This window comes from Microtus oregoni, unplaced genomic scaffold, assembly GCF_018167655.1.
Source record: "Microtus oregoni isolate MIOR12 unplaced genomic scaffold, Mior012 000002F_ref0000024, whole genome shotgun sequence".
NCBI classification, from domain to species: Eukaryota; Metazoa; Chordata; class Mammalia; order Rodentia; family Cricetidae; genus Microtus; species Microtus oregoni.
In genome coordinates this window covers 5,442,984-5,468,460 of record NW_024543061.1, presented here as the reverse complement: position 1 = coordinate 5,468,460, position 25,477 = coordinate 5,442,984, and the positions used below count along the sequence as shown (strand labels likewise).

At 36.8% G+C, this 25,477-nt stretch overlaps 1 protein-coding gene across 5 annotated transcripts in view; it reads right to left on the bottom strand.

Annotated features, from left to right (window-relative positions):
* Grid2 (glutamate ionotropic receptor delta type subunit 2) overlaps positions 1-25,477 on the bottom strand; it is a 1,406,062-nt gene that overhangs the window by 147,245 nt on the left and 1,233,340 nt on the right. For all 5 annotated transcript variants that reach the window (XM_041638370.1, XM_041638390.1, XM_041638352.1 and 2 more), the window contains one exon: positions 10,338-10,504. In XM_041638370.1, the coding sequence (XP_041494304.1) occupies positions 10,338-10,504 (167 nt within the window). The remainder of the gene's footprint in view (positions 1-10,337; positions 10,505-25,477) is intronic.

Below are 25,477 nucleotides of genomic sequence, written 5' to 3'. Positions count from 1 at the left end.
CACATATTTAGATGAGTTAACAGAAGGTTGGAGTCACCAGCACATGGTTGAATTTACAAATAAAAGTATTTCCCAAATTACTGGAATATCTCACAGCATAGAAAAGACGAAGCAATAAAAGAGATAAATTAGAAGGAATAATAGAAAAGAACAAGAAAGTCAACAACCATGTATTAGAATAATGGTTCTCAGGATGCCTATGATAACAGCAGGAACTGGAACTTGGTTAGAAATAAAGATTATGCACACTCTAGAATCAGAAACGCCAGGCCTGGAGGGCATAAATGATTGTTCCGTCAGGTCCCCCAGGTGCTCTGACACTTGCTTAAAGGTTGACAAATTCTGTCTCTCAGGGTGAGGGCCCCAACATAGCAGAGCTGGCCATAAGCTTCATTTAAACAAAATAGCTATAAAATACTCTCACAGCTCAGGGATGTAAAATTTCACAGCTTGCTGTCTTTACCCATTCTACAGGCAGTCTTTCAGCCTTCTCCTCGTTCTTGCTTAATGTCAGATCCAGGGCTTGGTTCTTTTTACACAGTGTCTCCTGATGGCTCTCTTACTCTGTACAGTGATATCCTATATCTGTCTCTCCTATATTCATCCCACCCAACCTCCTAGCTCATACTTTATTGGCTTTCAGACAGACATCGTGTCACTACAAATTCAATGCAAGCAAAGCCATTTCCTAACTTTCTCCTGTCTTCATCCTGTCTCCTTCTATCTTTCCTATTGACAGTCTCACAGGTGAACACAGCAGGCTTTCCTCCTCCTTCTTTCCCACTCCAGACAAAACTGGTGTAGGACATGACTTCTGGAGTCAGATTACTCTTGGTTCAAATCCCATTTCAGCTACTTACTAACTCTCATTTAACTATCACCAGAGCTGTTACTTTGTCAGATTCCTTGACTATAAAATGGGATGCCAACAGCACCTACCCAGGGGTGTTCTGAGGACAAAGTGGGGGTGCTTAGTCAGTGTGAGAACTTGAGATGAGAGGCTGGCACAAGTGTGTTGTGAGTGACAGCTGATCAGGCATGGGTCGTGATTCTTTCCCCTGTGGTCCTGCATTCTCATCTGCCAGCTTTCTTTCAGATTTGTTATAGAGGGTAGCACAGTCGATATCCACCAGATCATCTAAGATACTATTGTGGATTCCAGCATAGATTGCTCAGCTGGGGTAAATATGACCTCAGACGAACTCCCTTTTCTGAATGAGAAAGGATGTTTCTGTTAGCATCCTTTGATCACAGAGCTGGCTGGTCCTGCCTCCGCAAGGAGGGATGTTTAGAGAAGTGGAGCAGAACATTCTACTTAGCAACGTTCTGCTGATCCATTAAAATTCCAGATTTCAATTATCTGGTTGAAGACACGGTTTCATTGTGTAACCCGACTGGGTGTTGAACTGACAGTCCTCCTTTGTCAGCCTCTGAAGTGCAGAGGTTACAAATGTGTGTCCACCACCATGTTTGTATTTTGTGAAATAATCATTTCATAGGGATATATCTGGAGTTTCCTTTTTATAGACAAAAGCTGGTGACTAACTGTGATTTTCATTGCTAGAATTTAGAAATGACACAGGGCTGTATATTTTCTGCTCATTCTCTTCCCATTCACCCCACTCATTTCATTTGAGCATTCTGCTCTCATGACTACTAGAACCGTCTGTAGACTCCTCAGGCCAAAGCCCTTCACCCGGATTTTTCTGCATATAATTTCCATGTTACCTCTGAAGTCTCACACTGTTATAACAAAATTATAACCTTAACTAGTCTTCCTAATAAATATCTTAAGTTTACCAATCTCAAAGCTGAGGTCTCTATGCTGTTTATTTCCTGACTTCCCTTGAGTCACTCTTTGGCCCCTCTGACAGGTCAGCTCTTTTCCATCTCCACTGGGGTCATGGCTGTGCCAGAGCAAACCCCATTGCTTTTCCCCATGATGCGGGATCCCTGGACCACTGCACTGGTTTCTGCTGGCCTCCTGGTGCACACTTTCCTCACTCCTTTCTGTATGTTCCTTTTTTAATAGCATCTACGTTTCAGCAGGTCTCTTGCTTCTCTAACATCTGCAGTTCACTTTTCTTAGAGGACAAAGCTCAGAATTCTTTGCCCTGCTTCTCTGGCAGCACTCGCATACTTGGCTTGTTCTGTGCTTTCCTCTTTCTGCCCACCCCTCTCCTGTCTGCCACTCCCTGCAGTCCTTGAACTCTTCAATTTGCTCCTGTGAAATGACTTTTACACCCATTTCTTATGCATTAAACATTCTTCGGTCAAATTTTGTATTTCAGGTTCTGACCAGAGCATAGAGAATAAATATTCTCTAATCTCACAATATTTTTTTTTCATAGTACATTTACAATATGATGTTGTCCCATTACTTATTGTATGCTGCTCTTCTCTGGCTTTCTACTGTAATATAAACTCTAGGAAAATGCAACTTAGTCAATATCACTTGTTATTTTGTCTCCAGAAAAGAATAACAACCAGAAACTGCAACCCATACCTGTTATCCTAGCAGGAGGGACACCTCCTTAGACTACATAAAATTCTAGGTTAGCATGGGCTACAGAATGACCCCCAAAAAGAAAAAGGAAGAAAGAAAGAAAGAAAGAAAGAAAAAAAAGAAAGAAAGAAGAAAAAGAAAGCCTGTATTCAACATTTCTTGGTCAATAAATAGTTAAATATTTATTGGCTAGATCAATAAACACAAATAATAATATTTAATATCTTGAGCAATTTCCTATCTCAAGAATCAGGGTAAAGCTAGTACTACCTTTTTTCTTCAAAGGTTGATTAAGAAAAACATATTAAATAAGTAGTAGGCATAAATAATTATCTATTAAAGAAGACAAAAGAATTTATAAACTTGCAATTATTTGTGAACTAAAAATCTGGAACATTTGCAAAGTGAAGAAAGAACAAAAGAAATGAATGACCATCAAAAGGTAAACTCTATGTTGCCAAGAAGACAAACTACTCAAATAAATGGAGGTTTGGCTAGAGCTGGGTTTGGCAAAGAAATTTCCTAGGGGGTGAGCCATGAATGAGGCTCCCAAAATGCACAGTATGGAGTAAAGATGGTGAGGGTGACAGTGTTCCAGGAGACAGACTAAGATGTTCTCAAGGACTGGTGACTATGAAAGGGAGGCAGACAGAAAACCAAGCAAGAGACTGGAAGCAGCTTTTCCACCAGTTCCCTTCTGCTTTTGCACCCTTTCCAATGATGTAGGAGGGTCTTCTGTCTATGTGTTACTTTCATTGGTCAAATAAAGAAACTGCCTTGGCCTTTTGATAGGCCAGACCTTAGGTGGGTGGAGTAGACAGAACAGAATGTTGGCAGAAAGATAGCAGAGTCAAGCAGATGCCATGATTCTCCGAACTGAGACAGATATAGGTTAGGATCTTTTCCAGTAAGCTACCACCTTGTGGTGCTACACAGATTGTTAGAAATGGGTTAGTCAAGATGTGAGTTAGCCAAAAAGTGGCTAGATATAATGGGCCAGGCAGTGTTTAAACGAATATAGTTTCCATGTAATTATTTTAGGTGTAAACTAGATGAGCAGCCAGGAGGGATGAAAAGCAGGCCCACCGTTCCTTTTACTACATTCCAATGTCTGCCTGATTTCTTCATCTTGATGAGAGTCAGTATCCACTGTTCTAATGGCTTCCTCCCACTCCCACCAGATGCTATCACTTGTCAGATGTCTAGATTGTCCTCTAGTGCTCAATCTCATCATGTCTAGACCAAACCAGAAATTCAAAGCTGCTCATGTTCCTTATGTCTTCCTTATCTGGCATCCAGCAAGGCTGAAGAGTTCACACTCAGTTTCCTTCCTCTTTTCCTTGGTCTTCCTGTCTAGTTGATGGTCAGTACTGCATTTGATACCTCTCTTCCTTTCTCTCCTACTTGCATTTCCTTCACACTAGTTCAGTCCCTTCTCCTTTCCTAGGCCAATACTGATGTGGGAGTCCCCTCTGTGTGCTGTGATTACCATTAATGAATAAAGAAACTGCCTTGGCCTGTTGATAGGACAGAACATAGGTAGGCTGAGAGGAATGGATTGAATGCTGGGAGAAAGAAAGGCGGAGTCAGAAAAAGGCAATGGAGCTGCTGGAGACAAATGCTGGGAATTTTACCCAGTAAACCACTGTCACATGGTGATGCACAGATTAATAGAAATGGGTCAAATTAATATGTAAGAGATTAGCCAATAAGAAGCTAGAGCTAATGGGCCAAGCAGTGATTTAATTAATACAGTTTCTGTGTGATTATTTTGGGTCTAAGCTAGCCGGGTGACCGGGAACAAAACAAGAGACCTCCCTGCTACACATTTCCTTACTTAGTTTTTTATTCAAATACTATTTAAAAATATCTCCTGTGTGGTTTGTTTCCTTTCACTTGGAATACATTTTCAAATAAAATCCCTGATAGTATCTTATATCACAGGGAGTTTATATCACAGATGTAGGTGGATTCCCTCCAGTCTAGTCAATTACTTTTCAATTTCATAACTTTTGCAGATTGATCAAATAGCACACATCCATCATGAAGTTCTAACAGTCAAAACAGAATGGCCTGGCATAGACCTAGAAATTATCAGAAGTAAATAGAAAGCTAGATTAAAATAGCCAGTCAACTTACAACAAAAGCATTCTGTTCATAGCTTGGAAGATGGTTGTAAATGATGTTTGGAACATAATCCTGCATGTTTGACAAGGGGGTGAATATTTTGAATACATAAAGGACACCCAAAATTCAACACTAAAATAATTAAAATATACAATAAGTCAAAACAAATATCTTAAAAAGGTGACAAGGGATAACAAGTAAAGAAAAAAACCAACATCACTAGTCATCATGGAAATATAAGGTACATTTAGTATAATAATGGGGCAAAGGTTAGTTCCATACCTAACCACTTTGCACCTACATCTCTGCATCTGCTTCTATAAGTTACTGGATGAAGGTTTTGGGGGATCATGTCTGTTTTCCCTTCTTAGGTGGATCCATGTGTGTCTCTCTTAGAGTGGTTAGGTGTGGAACTAACCACTGGACAGAGCTCCCTAAGTTATGTCGAAGAGACAGAGGAGCCATGACATAAGCAAAAAGGTCAAGACCAGGATGGGGAAACCCACAGAAAAAGCTGACCCACACTTGTGGGAGCTCACTGACTCCAGAGAGACAACCAGGAAACCTGCATGAGACTGATTCAGCCCCCATAAAAGCAGGTGACAGTTGGTGAATTAGGCAGTTTGTGGGACCCCTAATAGTGGGTTCAGAAGCAATTACTAATGAATAATCTGGTTTTTTGGAACCCATTTCTATGAAGAGAAACCTTGCTCAGCCTAGACATGGGGGATGTCATGTGGTGATGTGATAGAATTCGTTGACTCCCCAAAGGAAGCCTTACTCTCTCTGAGGAACAGATGAGATATGGAGTGAGGGGAAGGTGAGGTGCAAGAGGGGAGGGAGGGCGAACTGGGATTAGTATGTACTAATGTAATGTAAGAGTTAGTTAGTAATAAGCCTGAGCTATTGGTCAAAAAAATGGAACAGAGGTTAGAAGGTGCTATGATGGCATGGGTAAAGACAATGCTTCCACTGTTAGTAGAAATAGAAATTGAAATAGTCACTATAGGAAACAGTACAGAAGTTTTTCAAAAGGATAGAAACAGAACTATTATATGAGAGTAATAGAACAGGATACCCCACACCTCCATACATAAGCACATGTATTCATACATATTTCTGTATTTATGTATATGTATGCATAGCAAACATAAACCACACACTGCCACATCTGTTAAATTTGCTAGTAATAAAAGCATACTTCTGATCATGGTGAGTCTAACTTTCCAGATTTGTGACTCCTGTCCAGCACAGCTACTTGAGATAGGCTGTCAGAGCATTAGCATTTATTCAAAGGGTATCCCTGCCACTCAGCTTCGTGATTTTGGAAAGCCGTAAATCTTAAATAAGTTTTTTCAAATGTAAAGTGAGGTTAATAACGGTGTTTAGAAGCTTATGTTGGGATTGATACTTAATATAGACAGGGATCTTATTGTGCAAAGTTCCTTTCACTCATTAAGTCTTTCATGAATGTACCACTATCTTAGAAGACAACATTGTTTCCGTGTAAGCCAGAGATAGCACATTCATCCACATTCAGGGTTTAAGAGACAAAAGCAATTGGTAAGCCATGTCTCTTCTTCATAAACAATGACATTAGACTCAGAAGTTAAGTTTTCTTGATAGCGTCTAAGTTTTGAGAAGAGAGGTTAGTATATATGTGAAATTCCTAAATATACATATGTGTGTATACACACACATGCAAACATGCACACACATGTGCACTCCCATATATATGGAGGGATATCATTTTAGGCTTTTAAACAGTTAAAATTCTGAGTTCAATTCTGCAGTTAATTTAATAGTTCAAATAGATCAATCTCAAAATTACATTCTTCTTAAACTTGTTAAGAAAATATTTGACTGATTATGATTTTATTTTTCAAAATTGATTTAATAATAACTATTTAAAACATAAACAAATAGCTAAGAACCAGTAAGTGCTCTTGCTCTCTCTTTCTCTCTCTCTCTCTCACACACATTCACACTTTCATAAAATTTGCTAGAAGAGTTTTGTCTCTTTGGTATGCACAAAGGTAAGCTGGCAGCAGAAACTAAAAGTCCCTGCATATGTCAAAAGACAAGCTTACGTATTAGTATTATGGACAACGCTTGCAGTGCATTCTGTGCCTGAACTAGGAGTTATAGAATGATTTTAAACTTCGGATGGCTGCTTACCTAGTTTTTTTTTCTTTTTTAGACTAAAGAAACAAAAGTTGTATAAAATTCTGTGGTGAAAAGCATATGTTGTAGCACTTGCTGGCTTTGAAGTCATCTACTCACACATGATTAGAAAGTGAATACAGTCCCTGTTTTCTGAGTTCACTTCAGCCTAGGTATCTACTCAGCATCAGTATGTGTATCGTAATAGTCCTGCACTTACATGCAAATCTGTGACAAGCAACTGTGCAACATTGCCTATGACTGCATGACATCTCCATAACATACGCAAGCATCTGAAAAACCTGACATATAGAAAAAAGAAGGTAATACAAATAGTTACTATATCAATTTGTATTTTTATTTTAGAAGTGATATTCAATATATATTATATTTCTTTGATACAGACACAGTCATCTGAAAAATAATGAAAATTGACTCTGAAATTATCTATCAGAGTATTTTCATTTTCATTGAAAACAGCCACAGCAGCTTTTGGTGATCTGTTCTAATCAGTGCTTGAGATGGGCTGATCCATCCAAGTTGCAGCTAGAATCACCAGTGTTGACAGTGGTTATCTTTAATGTTCCTTCTACCTTTTAAATCCAGCTAATAAAATGATCCCATTTTCTTAATAGTGATAGACTCCAAATGTACTCTAATTCCAGGCAGAGATTCTGTTGAACATGTATTTGAGGAAATGAACTGACACGTGCTTGACTGTGCAGTAAAAAAAAAAAAAAAAAAAAAAAAAAAAAAAGAACTACATAGAAAGGAACAATCCTAGCTTCCCATATCGACCATGCTGATCAAACAGAGAGAAACAATGCCCAATGCTTAACATTGCATTTTAGAAGTGAAGTGGAGTCTGTTTCTTCAGAATTAAAATCTCTGATAAGGAAGGACTCCAGAGATGCTAAGAAACAAGTGCTTGTTATGATTAATTTAATAGATCTGTGATTGCTTTCAATCTTACTGCATTCTTTGCATAAAGACCAAGAAATAAGATCTTATAAGTAAGAGCATTTTTAGTGGCATGAATATCAACTTAACCATTATGAATAATCAAAACCCTGTTCTCAGCTGACATCATGAACTCACTGGACTTCTCTGCCGGTCCTTCAGGAGGGAACCACATTACATTTCACTTGATCATTTTTTTCCAGCCTCACATGGAAAGTAACCATGCCCTCATTTCTCAGAAGCATCGTCTCTCTTTCCTCATTCTCTTTGGCCAGTTTAGATCAGACCTTCACTGCCTCAAGTTACCACGTTTGCTCTAGCTTTTGCCAATTTAATTCCATCCTTCACATAAGATGGGTGTAGCCTTCCCCTTAATGCCAGTGTTGCTATCTTACTCATGGACTCCAGCACCAACAATAGGCTTTAGTACTGCTCATAGCCTGTTATAAAAATGTCAAGTGTTCTTTTAGACAAGGAGGTGGGCAGTCCTTGGGCTTCCCACAGGTCAGGGAACCCTGATTGCTCTTCGAGCAGATGAGGCGGGGGGGACTTGATCGGGGGAGGGGGAGGGAAATGGGAAGCGGTTGTGGGGACGAGGCAGAAATCCTTAATAAATAAATAAATTTAAAAAAAAAATAAAAAAAAGAAGAATTTCCTCATCGTCTCTCCATCCATTCTACTGTTATCTATTCTTTCCTGTGGTCTTTATTATTTTATTATGAATTATCTATTTCCTTTCAATTTAACTGTTCTTAGCTAATATTTTGGATATCAAGTTCAAGGCTCACCATCTCTGGAGAAAATTTAATCATTTTCCCATTGCTTAATTCTCCTTATTATTCTCTTCAGTTCTTTTTAATGTCTCAACTGCACAATTTAATACTAAATACACAAGTAAATTTGGTATTTTGAATATAGATGCATGTGTCAGTACACATTGTGCACATTTACAGAAATGTCTTTGCTGTTATTATTTCATATGAATGGGTTTTGGATTTCCAACTAAGCTGCAAGTATGCTGTATTCAATTTCCCTGTGGTATTATTGATTTTTCAGCTTTTTTCTCTTAGAATCTGCTCATCAATAAATATTTTGATTGATTAATCATTATTTCAACTTTTTTTTTGCTTTTCAGCTATATGTGTTTTGTTTTTTTCTTATTTATGTAGGACAAAAAGGTATTGATAGAATATTAGATAATTGTTTATAACTGTGTACCCCTTCCTTGTAGGGGGAGTACAATGGTCTGCTCCATTGATTTTTAACCTGTTGAGTGGGGTATGAGTAGAGGGATGTGTGCTGCCTCTAAGAAGGAAGTGAGGGAGAACAACAAATACATGGCACTCTCTTTTGCAGTGAAAACTGGATAATCTAGACGAGGATGCTTTGCCAACTTGGGCCAAACAACTGGGAGCTGAATAGAAAGCGATCTTCAGGTGACTCACAGTTCAGAGCAGAACCCAGTCCTTGTGGTTCAGAAATAGACATGACTTACTCTTGTAAATCACTAGTACTTTGGAGTTTGTTTTGTGTCTAAAATAATTGACAAATATAAATAATTAGAATAAGTCTTCCTCATTTTTCCAGAGAAGTAAAAAGGTCTGTCTTTTCTATGGTTACTTAATGGAAGAGCTATAGAATAAGCTATGGATGGGGTGCTTTGTAGACCCCTGCTATCAGACTTTACTGTCCTTTTGCTGTTTTAAAATTTGAAGAACCACTTCCGTGATTGATGCTTAGTGCTTGCTGTCTGAACCCAAGTGCTTTTCTGATCTGGCATTATCTTCTAGCGAGTATCAAGTAATAAAGGTTACAATTAGTATCACATAAACAATATGCCTACCTAGAAGATAATGACCCTCTTTGGAGTCAAAGTTTGTCTTGTAAATAGAATGAGGTGCTGTGACTACCTCTGATAGAAATTATTGATCTACAATTATTTTCAAACTTTCTTTCTTAAGCAGTTTTCTATCACAGAACATTCTAGTTTGAAGCTGGATGTATTATCTCCATAATCTTTTCCTTGTGTTCCACCACAAATATCTCATGTATACTTTAATACCAGATGGAGGATTTCAAAGGCTTTACCATTTCCTTCATGAAATTCTCATGAATATATATATATATATATATATATATATATATATATATATGTGTGTGTGTGTGTACATACACACACACAAACATATCTGAAAATTAGTATTCTAATTTATCCCGAAGTACATTTTGTGCATTAATATTCTCAGAAACAAGTTAATTTCCACAACTCCACGTTGTTCACTTCCTTAAGTGTAGACTAGATTGCTTAGCTTCCATCATAATTTTGAGCACATCTACTCTATTTGACACATAAAATTTTAGAGCATGAAAGAAGTTATATACAATAATACTTTCCTCTTATTTATGAAGAAATGGACATGTTTTATACAGGAAATTACTTGTATGACATCACTTCTAAAAACTGTTTTCATATAATGCTTTTTGTAATAGGAAGAAAAATATGATGCACCAGACAGTGTAGCTAAGTACCTTTTTATAATCTACATTCCCCTTTTCTATTTAGACCATTTAATAGCCTTACCTTTGTGAAAACACATCTCGGTAGGGGCTGCCATGCTGCAGTGCGATGCCATACCCCCGGTCAGCAACGGTATTCCCCACAGTGTAGAAGGAGCAGTCTGGGTCATTGATAGCCACGTATTCCAATACAGCTGCATCCCATACAAAAGCATAGTTTCCGTACTTTACCTGTGAAGATAAAGGGAATGGGACAAAATAGGGACTTAAGGTTAATAACTGCATAGAATAATAAATATTACAAAAGTATATGTGAAATTATAGGATAGATATGTTTGAGTAAACACATATTTGTGCTTCTGTTAGTCTGTAGCTCTTCAGGACATGTGATGAAGCAAGAACACTAGCCATGTTTCTAGAGAACGTGGCTTACAATAAAAGGGTCCTTGAGTTGTAGATGTTATGTGGTCGGAAGAAGGTTAAAGGCATGTCTCTGAGCTTAGAATTTCAATTGAGGAACCCTTACAATCTATGCTTTTACAATTATTAAGAGGTGCTGACTCTGTTAGGTTACTAGTCCTCTAAACTAGACACATTTCTTTACACTCAGCAAGGTTTCCTCATGACGAGTAAGTGGAGACTGCTCATTTGTTTCCCCTCTGCCCAGACCCCAATAATCATATAGAAACTGTATTAATTATAACATTGTTTGGCCAATAGTTTAGGCCTATTTCTTGTAGTTCTTATATCTTTAATTAGCCCATTTCTCTTAATCTGTGTATCACCATGAGGCTGTGGCCTACCGGTAACATTCTGGTGTCTTTCTCCTTCAGCAGCTACATGGTGTCTCTCTGATTCTGCCTACAATTTCTATATATCTATGTTTAAATTTTCCGCCTGGCTTTACTTTGCTAAGCCATTGGCTAAAACAGTCTTATTTATTAGCCAATAAAAGTAACACATATACAGATGGACATTCCACAATAATGACCATGTTTTACATAAAAACTCACAACTCACATTAGGGAGAAATTATTAGTACCACTCTACCCACTTCATGGTATCTTCTTTGTCCTTTTAAACTCATCAAATACAGAGAATGGAGCTCTTACAAGTGGAGCTAAAACAAATCCCTCTTGAATGTTTTGTTAACATGTGTTAAAAAATCTTATCTTATGCATTATTGTTACATCTTTTCTCCCAAAGAAGTCTTTTTCCTTTGATAGCAATTACAACAAGGAAAACAATTCTACAACATTCTTTATTAATACTTGGAAACATTAAATTCATAGTGGGTCATCTATAATATAGTTAAGTGACTTTTTCAGTCAACAATACCTCACATGAGAGTCCTCTGTTATTGTTTGGACTTGACATGTCTCCCCCAAAGGATCACATGTAGAAGGCTAAGCTTACAACTGGTGGTATGGTTCAGAGGTGGATGGCTCACAAGGCCTTAGACTTCTTCAGATCATTGACAGAACTGCATAGACTCATGGGAGTCTGTATAATTCTTGGCAGCAGGCTGCTTGCCTTGGAAGATATTTCTTGTCCTGGGCCCTTCCTCTTTGTCCTTGCTTCTGGTCACACCTAAGGTGAAGTGCTCACCTCCTTCCTGCATGTCATTCCATCATGATACTCTCTGCTCTACCATATGCAGGGCAGAAATAACAATGCCAGGAAACCATGTTCTGAAACCTTTGAAGCTATGGTCCTTCTACTCTTAAGTTGTTTTCTCAGATGTTAGGTCACAGTGATAATAACTAATAACTAATAGTAACTAATGCACAAATGTATCATGAAAGCAATTGTGAAGGGTCTGGAGAGAGGCTTGCTCTTCAAGACCACTGTTTCTCAAGCTTCCTAGTACTGTGAGTCTTTAAGACTTATATTGTGGTGACCCCAAACCATAAAATTATTTTTGTTGCTGCTTTATAGCTGTAATTTTGTTACTACTATGACTCATAATGTAAATATTTGTGTTTTCTGGTAGTCTTAGGCAATTCCTGTGAAAAGGTCGCTCAAGCCCCCATGGGGTGGTAACCCACAGGTTGAGAGCCACTTCTCTAGAGGACCTGGGTTTAATTCCCAGCACCCACATGTTAGCTTACAACCTTTAGTACTCCAATCCTAGGGGATCTGACACCTACTTCTGGCATCCCTGGGCACCAGGCATGTATGTGGTATATGGATATATATTCAGATAAAATAAAATTTAAAAAAATTAAAAAGGAATGAAATAAGCCATTGTGATAAATATCTTAATAAAATTTATCTGGAAAATGTTAAATATAAAGATAAAATTGAATGAATTCAAAGAACAAATAAATAACCCCCAAAGTTATTTTATTTATATTAAAAGAAGAATGTAGCATTATTAACATGAAAGTGGACATTGAAGATGGTTCAATGACCAAAATGCTTACTATAAGCAAAAGGATCAAAGAATCAGATCCCTTGATCTCAGATAAATGCTGAATAGGCATGGCAGCTCACCTGTACTGCATGGCAGCTCGCCTACACTGCCAGCCTTGGAATGAGACAGGGACAGACACAGGGATACTCAGAGCAAGATGGCTAGAGAGACTAGCCATGTTAGTGAGTTCTGGTTTTGACCGAGAGTTCCTGCCATAGGAAAATAGAAAGAAAAGAGATCCTGGTCCAGTGTTAACCAAGTACCAGAAACTATATCTTGCTAAGCAGACAGGCTCCATAAAAAGTTGAATTAGGATCAAAGAGATGGTTTAATGATTAAGAGCATTGGCTGCTCATCCAGAGGACCCAGGTTCTGTTCCTAGAACCCACATCAGGTGGCTCACAGCCATGCAGCACCAGTTTCGATGCCTGTTTTCTGAAGGGTCTATAGTCACATGCACATACCCACAAGCATATAAACATACACACACATAATTTAAATTAGTAAAAAAAATCTTAAAAAGTATTGTGTAACCTGATTCTTTGTCAGGTATAGTGGTACATGCCTTTAATCCTAGAACACAGAAGACAGAAGCAAGCATATTCTCATAGTGTAAGGCAGCCTGCACTATGTGACCAAGTCCCAGGCCAACCAGGGTTATACAATGAAACCCTCAATTTCTTTCTTAAAAAATCTTCTAAAGACATCTGTCAATATGTAAAACAGTTATTTTTATCATTTTTTTTTGTTTCTCATGACATGGTTTCTTTGTGTAACCCTGTCTGATCTGGAACTCATTTTGTAGACCAGGTTGGCTTCAGACTCAGAGATCCCACTGACTCTGCCTCCAGAGTGCTTGAATTAAAGCAGTAAACTGCACAGCTCATTCATCTATTTTAAACTAGGAAGTGATTTTTCTTCATGAAATATAGAGTCATCAAGCAGGCACATTTGTGAATGTCTTTAGTCCCAGAACTTGGGTGGATTTCTGTGAGTTTGAGGCCAGCCTGGTCTGTATAGTGAGTTCTAGGACAGCCAGAACTACATAGGGAGACATTGTCTCAGAAAAAATAATATAGAGAAATAAAGAAATATAGAGACCTACAAGGAACAAACCACTGGTAACTCGAATGATATTGCCAAAGGGTCAAGAGAATGATGCCTACAATTATTTCAGCTCGACATTATGGTGGTGTTTTAGCTTGTGCAATAAAAGGGAACCAAAACATGACTTCATTCATTCAAGAATAATTTGTTATGAGATAGAGACAAAATTATATTATTTTATGACATAAATTGCCTTCAGAAATTAACTGAACAAGTATTTGTAAGTATCTTAACACATAGACCATCAGTTACATATTACTCGCTGTCCTATAACATTCCAGTGAAAGATAAATTATTTGATAAAAATACATACAGTAAACGAAACTACTTAGTATTAATTTAATAGCTTGCTATTTGGTACTATTTAAAGCAGTTTAAAGACAGTGCAGAGGAACTTGTTTTTATCTAAAGTGTAGTACATCTCTCAAAGTTTGGATGCACAGTTAAATATATATAAGTACATATATAGATATATTAGTTTTCCTCAAGTTATTTGAGAACTTAATGATTTTTGCTTTTCTTTTTCTTCCTTCTTTCCTTCCTTTTTCTTTTCTTTTAATTTTTTAAAGACAGAGTCTAACTGTGTAGTTCTGGGTCTGAAAGACTTTACTATGTAGACCAGCTTGGCCTCAAACAGAAATCCAACTGCCTCCACTTCCTGAGTGCTGGGGATTAAAATCATGTACCACCACATCTGGTACAATTCTAGATTTAAAAGGGACAGTTTAGGACCCATTTGTCACCTGCTATGGCTTTACTTTTTTTGCTTTTTCAATAAAATGTTTCTCATGAAATAAGGAATAAATTAAAATTCTCAGGGTAATTCCCCAGACTACAACCATCACAATCACCAGAGGATTCTAGTATTAGAAATAAAGATACAAGATCAAATAACAAATTTACTACATTGAATATTGGAGGCTCAAAACATAGCAGTATGTATTTCAGCAACCTTGACAATATGCATATCATTCTTTAAATATTTCTGTTGCTGCTGCTGAAATATTGGTGTAAGGAACACTTTTCTCCAGATAAAGTATAAGGAAAGTTAACAGGGATAGAATCCAAAGTGCTGATATAGGAGAAACTGGAAATAGATGGCTAATTTTCTCCTGCATTGAATCTAATGTCTGCAGAATTACTCCATTTTTTTTTTCTTTTTCTGATCCTTTATACCAGACATCAAATGTCTGTTCTATTTCCAGATTCCTCTGTCTAAGTCTACAGTTTTTGAGATATATCAGTGACATTGAAACTTTCTCTGGGAACCCATTTTGACCTGTTCTCTTCTGTGTCAATAGTCACTATGTGTTTTAGGACCTCTTCCAGTTTCTTTAGACTGGTCCTCCATGCCTGAGCACATCTCACTTTGCTAAAAGAAGAGGATTTTAGTGCTATTGGTACTACTTTGTGAGCTGTACATTGCACCTCAATGTATGGCAATATTATCATTGCCATTGCATATGTTATGTCTAGCAATTTAATGTTAGGAAACTTTTTAAGTGAATTTTTAGAGAGGTGTTAAGATGGTGCAATGATAGCCTGTAGCAACACCCATGAAACAATTTTTAAAATGTTCTTGGCATTTTTCATTCCCTAAAGCATGCAACCATTGTCCTTTAGATGGTTTGCAATTATCAAATTTTAACTATTGAAATACCCTTTAGCAAAGGCTACAGCCATCCTTCAAGAGAGAAAATAATTGAGAAGCTGGTCTAGGAAATGTCCAATCGATCTGAGTAGGTGTTGGATGTAGAGATTTTCAGCTACCCTTTCTTCTTGAGGTCATTTTATATTGCAGATCAACTGAATGACATTGATTTATTTATGATCTAGAATGAAATGTGGGGCTTCATTCTAGATCAAGAAAAGGGCAAAAGTGCATCTGTGTGCTCTTTCTTCATGTTTCCTTGACCACACTGTGATATCACAAAGGTGATCATTGTAAAGAAGACTACAAAATGATATCTACTGCCACTGTCCTCCATGTATGAATTTCAGATTAGAGAAATTAATATGTCATTGTATTTTTTTGGAGAAAAGTAACCATCAATCTCACCCAGCTGTGAACAATACAAACCATGATAATGACTGGCCTGACAGGATATTTCCATTTGCCCATAGTGACATGAACGTTTTGGGAGTAACCAACTTCTTTCTGATTGTATCTAATGTCTGCTCCATGAGGTAGAACCTATTCTCAGAACTGTTAATGGCACCAAGAACCTGTGGTCTTTGGCCATAGGGGAGAATGTAATACTATTATTTTGTTAAATGAGCATAATTTTAAAAAGACTTTTAATATCTTATTGCTGTATCCATAAAACAAAGCATCTCTTTCCCCTTATCAGAGAAGTTTTTTCCCGAAGTAGTTGGCGACTGATACAGAAACTCTCTGACCCCAGTTGGTTAATGTGCAGAGAAAAAAGAAACTATACCATGCTTAGCCCTGAGTGGATACAGTCATTTTCCCAAGGCTGAGGAAACTTGGTAGAAGAAGGGTGAAAGCAACCTAAGTGCCAGAGAGAAGGATGCCTTCAAGAAAACAGTCTGCCTGGACACAGCAGAGGGACTAAACATATAAATCCATAGCAATTGTGACGAGATGCACAAGACTTGTAAAAGCTCAACCCAGACAAAGTCCTAGCATGGAGGCATGTGGTGGAAACAAAGTTCCACCACTTGCTGAGGAGCTTCCGGTATTTGACAGCTTCTGTAAGGAGGAAAGTCATCTTTCTTCAGCGATGTGACCCCTAGTAGGCAATAACAGTTCAGGGAAAGCCAACCTCCAAGAGTAATTGGGAAACAAACTGGATTTGATGGGAAAGAATGAAGAAAATTCAAAGTTGGCTGGGTAGGGAGAATATAGGAAGAGTCTGCGGTTAAGAATATGATAAATAGATTGTATGAAATTCTTGAATAAAGATGTGGCAAGAATCTCAGAGGAGGTGAGGGAGGGGAAACCAGTATCAGAAAAACAATCTGGATGCAAAAGTTATTTTCAATAAATAGAAAAAAAACACTTAAAAGCAGGAACTGTTGTGATTGGTGGACACTGAATCTACTGATGCTCGGGGTAGAAGGCCTTATATAAGTTCCTGAGGTACACTTAGAATGGGGTAGCCCCCAGAGAGGTCTTGTTAGATTCCTACAGTATATCCACAGAATTGTCTCAGGTTCACTTCACAGGCTTTCCCCTGAGATGGGTGCTGAGAGTTTTCATGCATCTTTTAAGAGCCTGAAGATGAATTTCTGAGGGTGATGTAAGTCTTGAGCCCCTCTCCTTAATCTGTTTACAGCTCTGTTACTGAGATAAATCACACATTGCTGTCACACTGTGTTGTCACATGCAGAGTTTCTGTTTAAAGTGATTTAAACAGAAAAGAAATTCATTTTCATAAGGAGGAATCGGGATAGTTCGCTCAAATATTCCGATACCTGAAATAGTTGTACAAAGATTCAAATATTTACATTCTGTATCTATGTACCTGATTAAACACAAGTACTCTATGGAGACCACTTCTTGTTCATGCACACTTCACTAAGCTAATCGTTGTTTTTGCAAGTTTCTTTCTGTCAGGTGAGGAAATGTAAACTTTCAACGTTATTTTTCCAAACATTTGCATTTCTGGCCCAGTAAAGAGAAAAATGAAAAGGTGTACCATCAAACTTGTGCTCCTCACTGTGCAGGGGATAATGGCATATTTCATTTCCCCTGTGGACTGCCCTTGACGCTCTGCTCTGATTCCAACGCTCCCATCATGAGATGATGAAGAAAGTACTTGGTTGTTTATTAGGTGGTACCCTTTATGCTAATCATGGAAGGCCACACAACGAGCAAATACACTTATCATTTACCATCCTACCAATCTTGTTATGGATTGAGATATTCCCATTCATTCTTACATGAAGCTTTAATTTAGTAAATTTTTATGGGCTCACTTTAAAACCTAAAGTCACGAAAGTAGGATTTGTAATCGTTTCTTTTATTAAGAAAAATCACTGTAAACAATTTTAGGAAAATGACATTTAAATCAAAACAGTAAGATAAGATTTTTCCTTATTGACAACACCTAGTATGTTTTTTTACAAGAAGAGATAACATGCAAGAGATGTTTTTATACTTATAAAATGCCCTTTCTTGTGAATTTCATTGCTATTTCCATCACTTTGAGACAGTTAGTTCTATGGCACCTAAGTCACGGATGTAGTGATCCAGCTTGCTCTAAACTGTACCAGTGATCAGCAGCCGATTTAGAACTTAATCTCAAGGCCATCTGCTATGCTCCTTTCACAATATTAAAGATATAATTTCATGGAGACTTTGTCTACTGGAAAGCAAATATAGGTGAGATAAAGTAATCTCCGCCTTTAAGGCATAGAGCATCAAATTTGAAAAATAACATTTATTTAAATAAATAGATTGTGGCACAAGATGTGACAAAAACCATAAGGAATAATGTAGCTTCTTTGATGTTCTGTAATCACACTAGTAAGATAAAAGGACTGGGATTTAAAAGATAAAGTTGGTGTTTGTTGAAACCATGGGAATGGATGTCTGTTTGTTTTCTGTGGTTGCAAGCGCCTAAGGCTTGCTGATTCTGTGACCATTATCATCTAAGCTTTTCTGATGTTCAAGATTGAAATGAAAAAAAAAAAGTAAACATTTAACAATTCAACTAAGCCTGAAAACAAAAATCTTTAAAATTAAAAGATCTGAGAATAAGTCTGCAAAATAAATTCTAATCTTGTACAGCAAGCTTCATTATAGTTTTAACTAATGGTCAGGGGTGGAAGAAGTGATGAAGTGGGTGTGAGTTACTGGCACAGAGAGTTATGATGAACCCAGGATCGATCTCTAGTGGTCCTTGTAATTCACTGCCCATATAAGTTCTCAAGATGAGATGGCCTGAATATTTATTACGTGTGGACCTAAGTGTTGGCCTCTTCTACTACAGGGAAATTGATAATTTAAAAATATTCATCACTTTTGGGCTTAGGAAGCCCAGTAAATCATGGTCAAGTTTACATTCAAGTGTTTAGGATTCACACACATACACACACACACACACACACACACACACACACACACCACATTTATTCTGATATAGGTATAGTTTTACTTACTGCTGCTTAAACTATAGATCTACCATATTTTTGTCTGCTTTATGTTGCAATTTCAATTTGTCCTCTGAGTTAGTCATCATAGGCACATACTTCAATAAACAAGATATGAAAAGGTTTAAAATAATCAGCACCAACTTTTAAAGAATGTTTTCTTCTTAATCTACACAAACATGTACTAAATAAATAAATGTACTAAATTAAGGAATGGTAGTTGCCAAAATGTTTACAATTCACATTTTTAAGTGAAGGACAAAAGAATGTCCTTTTCTATGATGGAAAAACATTGAAAATGACAGTGCATAAAAGAATTTCATCAAAGCAAAAATATTCTTTTCCATACTTATTTAATTATATTTGTAGAAACCATAGGGAACCTGATACACGTAAGTTGCTCAATTTATATGTAGATTAGGACAAATTTTCAGTGAAAAGTAAGCCTTAAAAATTAAATAATAGTGTTTTGGAAAGTTAAGACTATCTTAGTCTCTTTACAAACACTGTGATGGTTTTGGAACCTACCATTGACTTCCCCAAATTCAAATAACTTTCCTGCTTTATAACCATTTTTTTTTTCTGAGAAAGAGAATTTGGACCTACATTGTCAGTGACATGATTCAAAGTGTTATAGAGACAGACATCTTGGACTTGTTTACGTCATATACTGATTTTAAGGATGCTAAGACTATGACTCGTCCTTGGCAGAGAGCCTCTGAAATCATTAATGAGAGCAAATGTCTTCAGAATTAAACCCTGCTCTTCCCACAGGTGAACCACACACTTTCTGAAAACTGAAGCATTTTCATGAAGAGTCATGGACACTGGGCTTGGAAGAGCTATGACCACAGAAAGATAAGAAGGTTTTGATCTACAATGCTGTCCTGCCTGCAAGGAATCCGCGAGCAATGGTGGCACAAAGTTTGTGGGAGTAACCAATCAATATCTCGTTTCCTTTAAGGCCCCGTTCATGAGATGGAACCCATATCTGACACTGCTTGGGTGAGCAGTAACTGGAGAGTAGGTAGCCCCGTCACCTAGTGGAAAAGCAAATTCTACTGTTCTAAGCAAACCAAAACAATCTTATTCACTTTGGAACTTTAGTTAAAACGGAAAACAATCATCACATCATTTGTGAAATACAGTATCTTGCATTCGGACTTTTAAATATAAGGATGCAATTATAAAACTACATAAATTGTGGCGCGTATAATCTTCAAAACACAGTTTGCCTCATGAAATCTTAAGCTAGTGAATTATTTAGACGGCTGGGCATTATTCCTTTTTAATATTATGACTGGGTATTTAGAATAACACACAAAAATTATCAGGGTTCACTGTGTATGGAATGTTGTCCTTTGAAGTCTATTCCTTTCTGCAACCAATCTCCATATGAATTATGAAAAAAAAAACTGTGTGAAATTTTAAAAAAGAGAAGAAAGTCACAGAAGCGGAGAGCAAGCAAGAGAAATGCTGCTGAAACAGCGCTGTGAAGTCACACTGCAGCGGGTGGGGTAGAAAGAACACGGCAGCTATTTGCCATTGAGTGTGTTTAACCCTCACTTCTTTATTTCCTTTTCCCAAAGTTTACATTTATGAGTCTAAAGAATGCCTATAAAGCTGGATGGCGGTTGCGCACGCCTTTAACCCCAGCATTTGGGAGGCAGACGCAGGCAGATCTCTGCGAGTTCAGGTCTGGTCTGGACTCCATAGTGAATTCCAGGAAGCCAGAGCTGTGTAGTGAGACACTGTCTAGAAACAAATAAACAAAAACGCCCACAAATGTCAACATCAAATACAGAGCTAAAAAAGACTGTTTTATCAGGAGACAGAAAAATACTAAAATATTGTTATATTTTTTATTATACAATGATATATAATAATAGAATGAATGTTTTTGATGTATATCATTTATGCAAACATAAATTATTATTTATAGAATGAGTGTAAATCTGTTTTTAATCACACGTTATTTGCTCTTGTAATTAACATAAATTAGCAATGTTCAGTAGTCTCATTCTTGTTTTGTCTAAATAGTAACATTTTAAACAAAGATAAATAATACAAAATAATGTATCATTTAAAATGTGAATATTCACAATTTATGTTGAAGTCATAACACACAGAATTATTATACATTATTAGGATGGGCTTTTGTCTGAAGGAGTTGTGTTCTAAACTGCTTTTCTGAAAAGTTTGTCAATGTGTTAATAATGGTTATTGACAAATTGGCAGGAATTAAGAAATAAAATCTCTTTCTTTCATTTCTTACTTCTTTTTAGTGTTGGGGATTGAGCCCAGAGCCTCATACATTTTAGGCAAACACACTGTTACTGAGCTATGCTCCTGACCCAGAGTCTATGTATGTTAGGCAAACCTGGATTTAGTTACTGGATTTAAGCTACATTCCTGGCCCATGAACTCAGTTAAAAAAAACTTGGAACAGTACTTTATAATAAGATTAAGCAATTCAAATAAATATAAAAATCCTTGTTAATAGAAAAATAGAAGAGCATATCTAGTATATGTATGAAATGACTTTAATACAAACTGTGAAATCCAGAAATTACACACAGAAAGTTATACTATTTATATAGAATCATTTAAAACAGATTTCTCTGATAATGCATTTTACTTAATAAATGACTGATAAATTTTAGAACAAAATTAGAATTCAGTGGACAATAGGTAAATATTGCTAAGTAGAAAAGACCAGCAGATGTGAAAGGAAGATATCTTAAGCATCCGAAGAGGTAATCCAATATGGAATAGATCCAGATGACCTATGAGCACTGGAAAACACTCATATACAACAGTGGCTGTCAGTACCAAATAAAATGACAGTAGGCCACTGTTTCAGATCTATTGGTCTGACATTTAGTGTCTGTCGCTGGTGGGAGGCATGGAAAAGTGCATTCTCTCATATTGTTGGTGGAAAATATTTACACTTATTTTTTCCTCCATAAAAGTTACATCCATTCAAATTAAAAAATATATACCAATGACTTTTTGGTCTAGTGATTCTATTTCCAGGGTGGATTTCCTGAAGAGGGAAAAGTCAGATTAATACAGAGGGTACTCAGTGTGTCACTGTTTACTGTGGCACTTAATTGGATACAGTGGTAATGATCTTTGCTCAAGGGATGATGATGCACCATGAAACATGATGGGACCTTTAAAAGAATTTGTTCATGCCTTGCCAGCCTCAGAACAATCTCTATTATTTATTTACAGAATGAGAAAAAGCAAGGCAGAGAAATTATTTAAAATATAATTTTATTTTTAAAAGCAACAGTAACTCAAAATTATATAATCAAATGAGTATATGCTATAAGCTACTTTGTTATTAGAAATACTTAGAGAAAAATATTGAATGCTACCATGTATCCTAGTGATTGCTTTTTAGTGTAGAGAAATGAGTCTTGTGATAAGAAAGAGGAACATGGGGGAAAGCTAAATAGAAAGCTAAAAGTATTATGGGCTAAATGCCTAGGATAGGTACTTACACTTACACAAGTACAAACTCTATATATGCATGCAAGTACATGATGACACAGAGAATTTTGGGGTAAAATTTGTTGATTCATAATTTATGTTAGTCAAGAAATCATAAATTTTAGGGATTCATTTACTAATTAAAACACCCCAATATCTTTTTGTTGTATATTTAGAATTTTGAAGTATTTGAAGAAATACTTCAGACCAAAGAGGATGAATACATTCAAAAGACCATAGAAGGAAAAAAAGCACATCATGACAAATAAGAAAATGCCACAAAACCAACAAAAGGAATTAATATGCACCAGTCAATCATAATTCTGAATATTTGTGGTCTCCCTTTTCACAGGCTAGCAGACTGGATTATAAAACAAGATTCAGGGCAGGGCAGTGGTGGCACACGCCTTTAATCATAGCCAGGAAGCAAAGGCAGGCTGATCTCTGTGAGTTCAAGGCCTACCTGACCTACAAGAGTTAGTTCCAGGACAGCTAGGGTTCTCACACAGAGAAACACTGTCTCGAAAAATGAAACAAAGCAAAACAAAAATCCAACCAAGACACATCTTTTTCCTGCCTCCAAAGAAACTCACTTAACCACAAAAGACAATACCTTAGAGTTAAGAGATAGAAAGAGGTACATCAAAGAAATAAACAACGAACCAAGTAGGTATGACTAGTCTAATACCTTATAATACAAACTTTAAACCAAAACCAGTCAGGAGATACTTGAACTCATCAGAAAAGTAATCCATCAATAGACTACTATAGTTCACCTTTGCTGGTCCTATGCTCCTGACCCGAGGCCCTCAAATATGTTTGTTCTCAGCCCCATTGTAGCATAAGTTACCTCTTCCTTTCCCTGCTCCTCCTGCTACCTGCTGACATCTCAGCGTACATATGCCTAGTTCTAAACTTAAAGGCCATAAATTTGTTTTCCAGCCATGTTTCCTGGGGAGTCACTCATTTCATCTTCTATTCTTTCCTTAGCCTATTGCCTTCTCTGATCCACAGTTCAGGAGTCATGTTTGCATGCTTGCTTAGTCCAAGTAAAACAGTTTATGTACCAGATTTACCTGACATAATTCAAGTCATGCAGCTTCAGCACCGTGGCAGACCAGATACTCATATCAGAACGTAGCCAAAGGAAGAAGTCCACATGCTATCACATCATAAAACAAAACCAATATGAACGGCCAAGACATCTTGTATTCCATCATACCCACTAGCTAGACCTATAGAAATGATCTCTAGCAAGAATTACCTAGATGATCATCAGGACACAGATTGAATAGACCAATTATGAAGTTTATGAAATAATGTAAGGGGTTTAAATAAGACACAAATGAACACTTAATTAAAATTCAAGAGAATAACAATAAATGCCTGAGTAATATCCAAGAAAATAAAAATAAATCACGAAAGTGTTGAACACAATTGAGAATTTGAAGTCAGAGTCAATTAAAGAGATAGAAATATTAAGGAGAACTGAAGGTGAAATGAGAATGAAATCGAAAAACTCAATAACCTAACTGAAATACTCAAGAGAAATGTTACTAGTAGGCTGGATCAAGTAAAAGACTGAATATTAGGACTCAAAGATAAACTATAGACTGCAATGTGCCACATTTATCCTTGATTAAAGTTGTTGAATTTGTAAAGAAGGTTTTTAATTCCACAAATTCTTCTGGTATTTTATTGAAATCTTACATTTTCCACCCATCTAATTTGGCAGGATTCAAATTCAAATCTCCTTTGGGCAGCAGTAATTTATGATTAACTTGACTTTCCAGCATTGCCTGGCTTCGTAAGGTACACACACAGCTTAGGGACATCTAAGCATTTGAAGACAACTTGAAAACACCATCTGATTTCTTACCATTGTAATTTCTCCATTTTTGGATACTTTCTTAGTTTTCAGTTGCTTTGTCAGCCCGGATTTCATCCTGTGGTACCACACGCTGACAGACCTCAACTCTGGTCTTAAGGGATGCTGTCTTGAGCTGGACTTGGCTAGCAGCTCAGTGGAGAAGGCATTTCGGGTAAGGTCTTCTTGCACAACTCCATTGGTCATATCCATTTGCTGCCTTCTTTGGCTAGCAATGGAACCCAAAGATGCTTTTTGCTTTGGTATGAGGATAATCATGTTGTTTTTCAGTAAATTGATAGAAGCAGATGGAAGATAGTGTGTAAGGCTCATTTTATCTCAAAATTACACAATACATTTGGAAGTGAATTTACTTAGGATGAAACTACATGGGGTTTCAATGATGATAAAACTGTTTCCACGAGACTATGCAATCACCTAAAAGCCCTTTTCACATCAATAAATGCCTGCAATTTACTTGTAATCTATTTACCTGAAGTACACCTGAAGTGGCTGGTCTAATTCTACATTTTAAGTGAAATACTTTTAACATTCTTTAAGCTCAAAAGTGCCTATTACTAACAGCGACTCAAAATTTTCTCATCTCCAAATAAGCTATGCTGAATACTCTAGTAGTAGAGAAGATGTTGAAGCAACAAACTGTTACAGGGTCATACTCAGTTTGATCCGAGCAACTGGCTGGGTCTGAGTTGTCTTCCAACACATTAGAGGACTGTGTGTCAGAAAGGAACAAAGATGGCACTATTCTCTGGCCTTGAAAATGCAGGATCTGAGGTGGGAATAAAATATTGTAGCAATAGTTACTTATTTATTTATTATACACATAGTTTTAGCTTAGAATGTGTATGTTATTATTGAGAAATTAAAATAGAAAAGCATTATAAAGGGTTGGAATTATTTAGTAACAAGTTAGAATGGGTTGTATATGCCTTGAAAAGAACAGATATAATAAACATAATGTATAATCATTGTGAAGCTCTATTTTATGTTGTACTCACTGTATTTCTCATACACACATAGAAAGACAGAGATAAAAAATATAAATATATGTATAGATATATGATAAAAAAAGAAAGACAGAGATAATTTTGTTTGAATAAGACAGAAACTAATATAAAAAGTTATGAGAAAAAAGATGAGGGCAGAGGGAAAGACAGATTTAGGTTTTGCCTAGTCA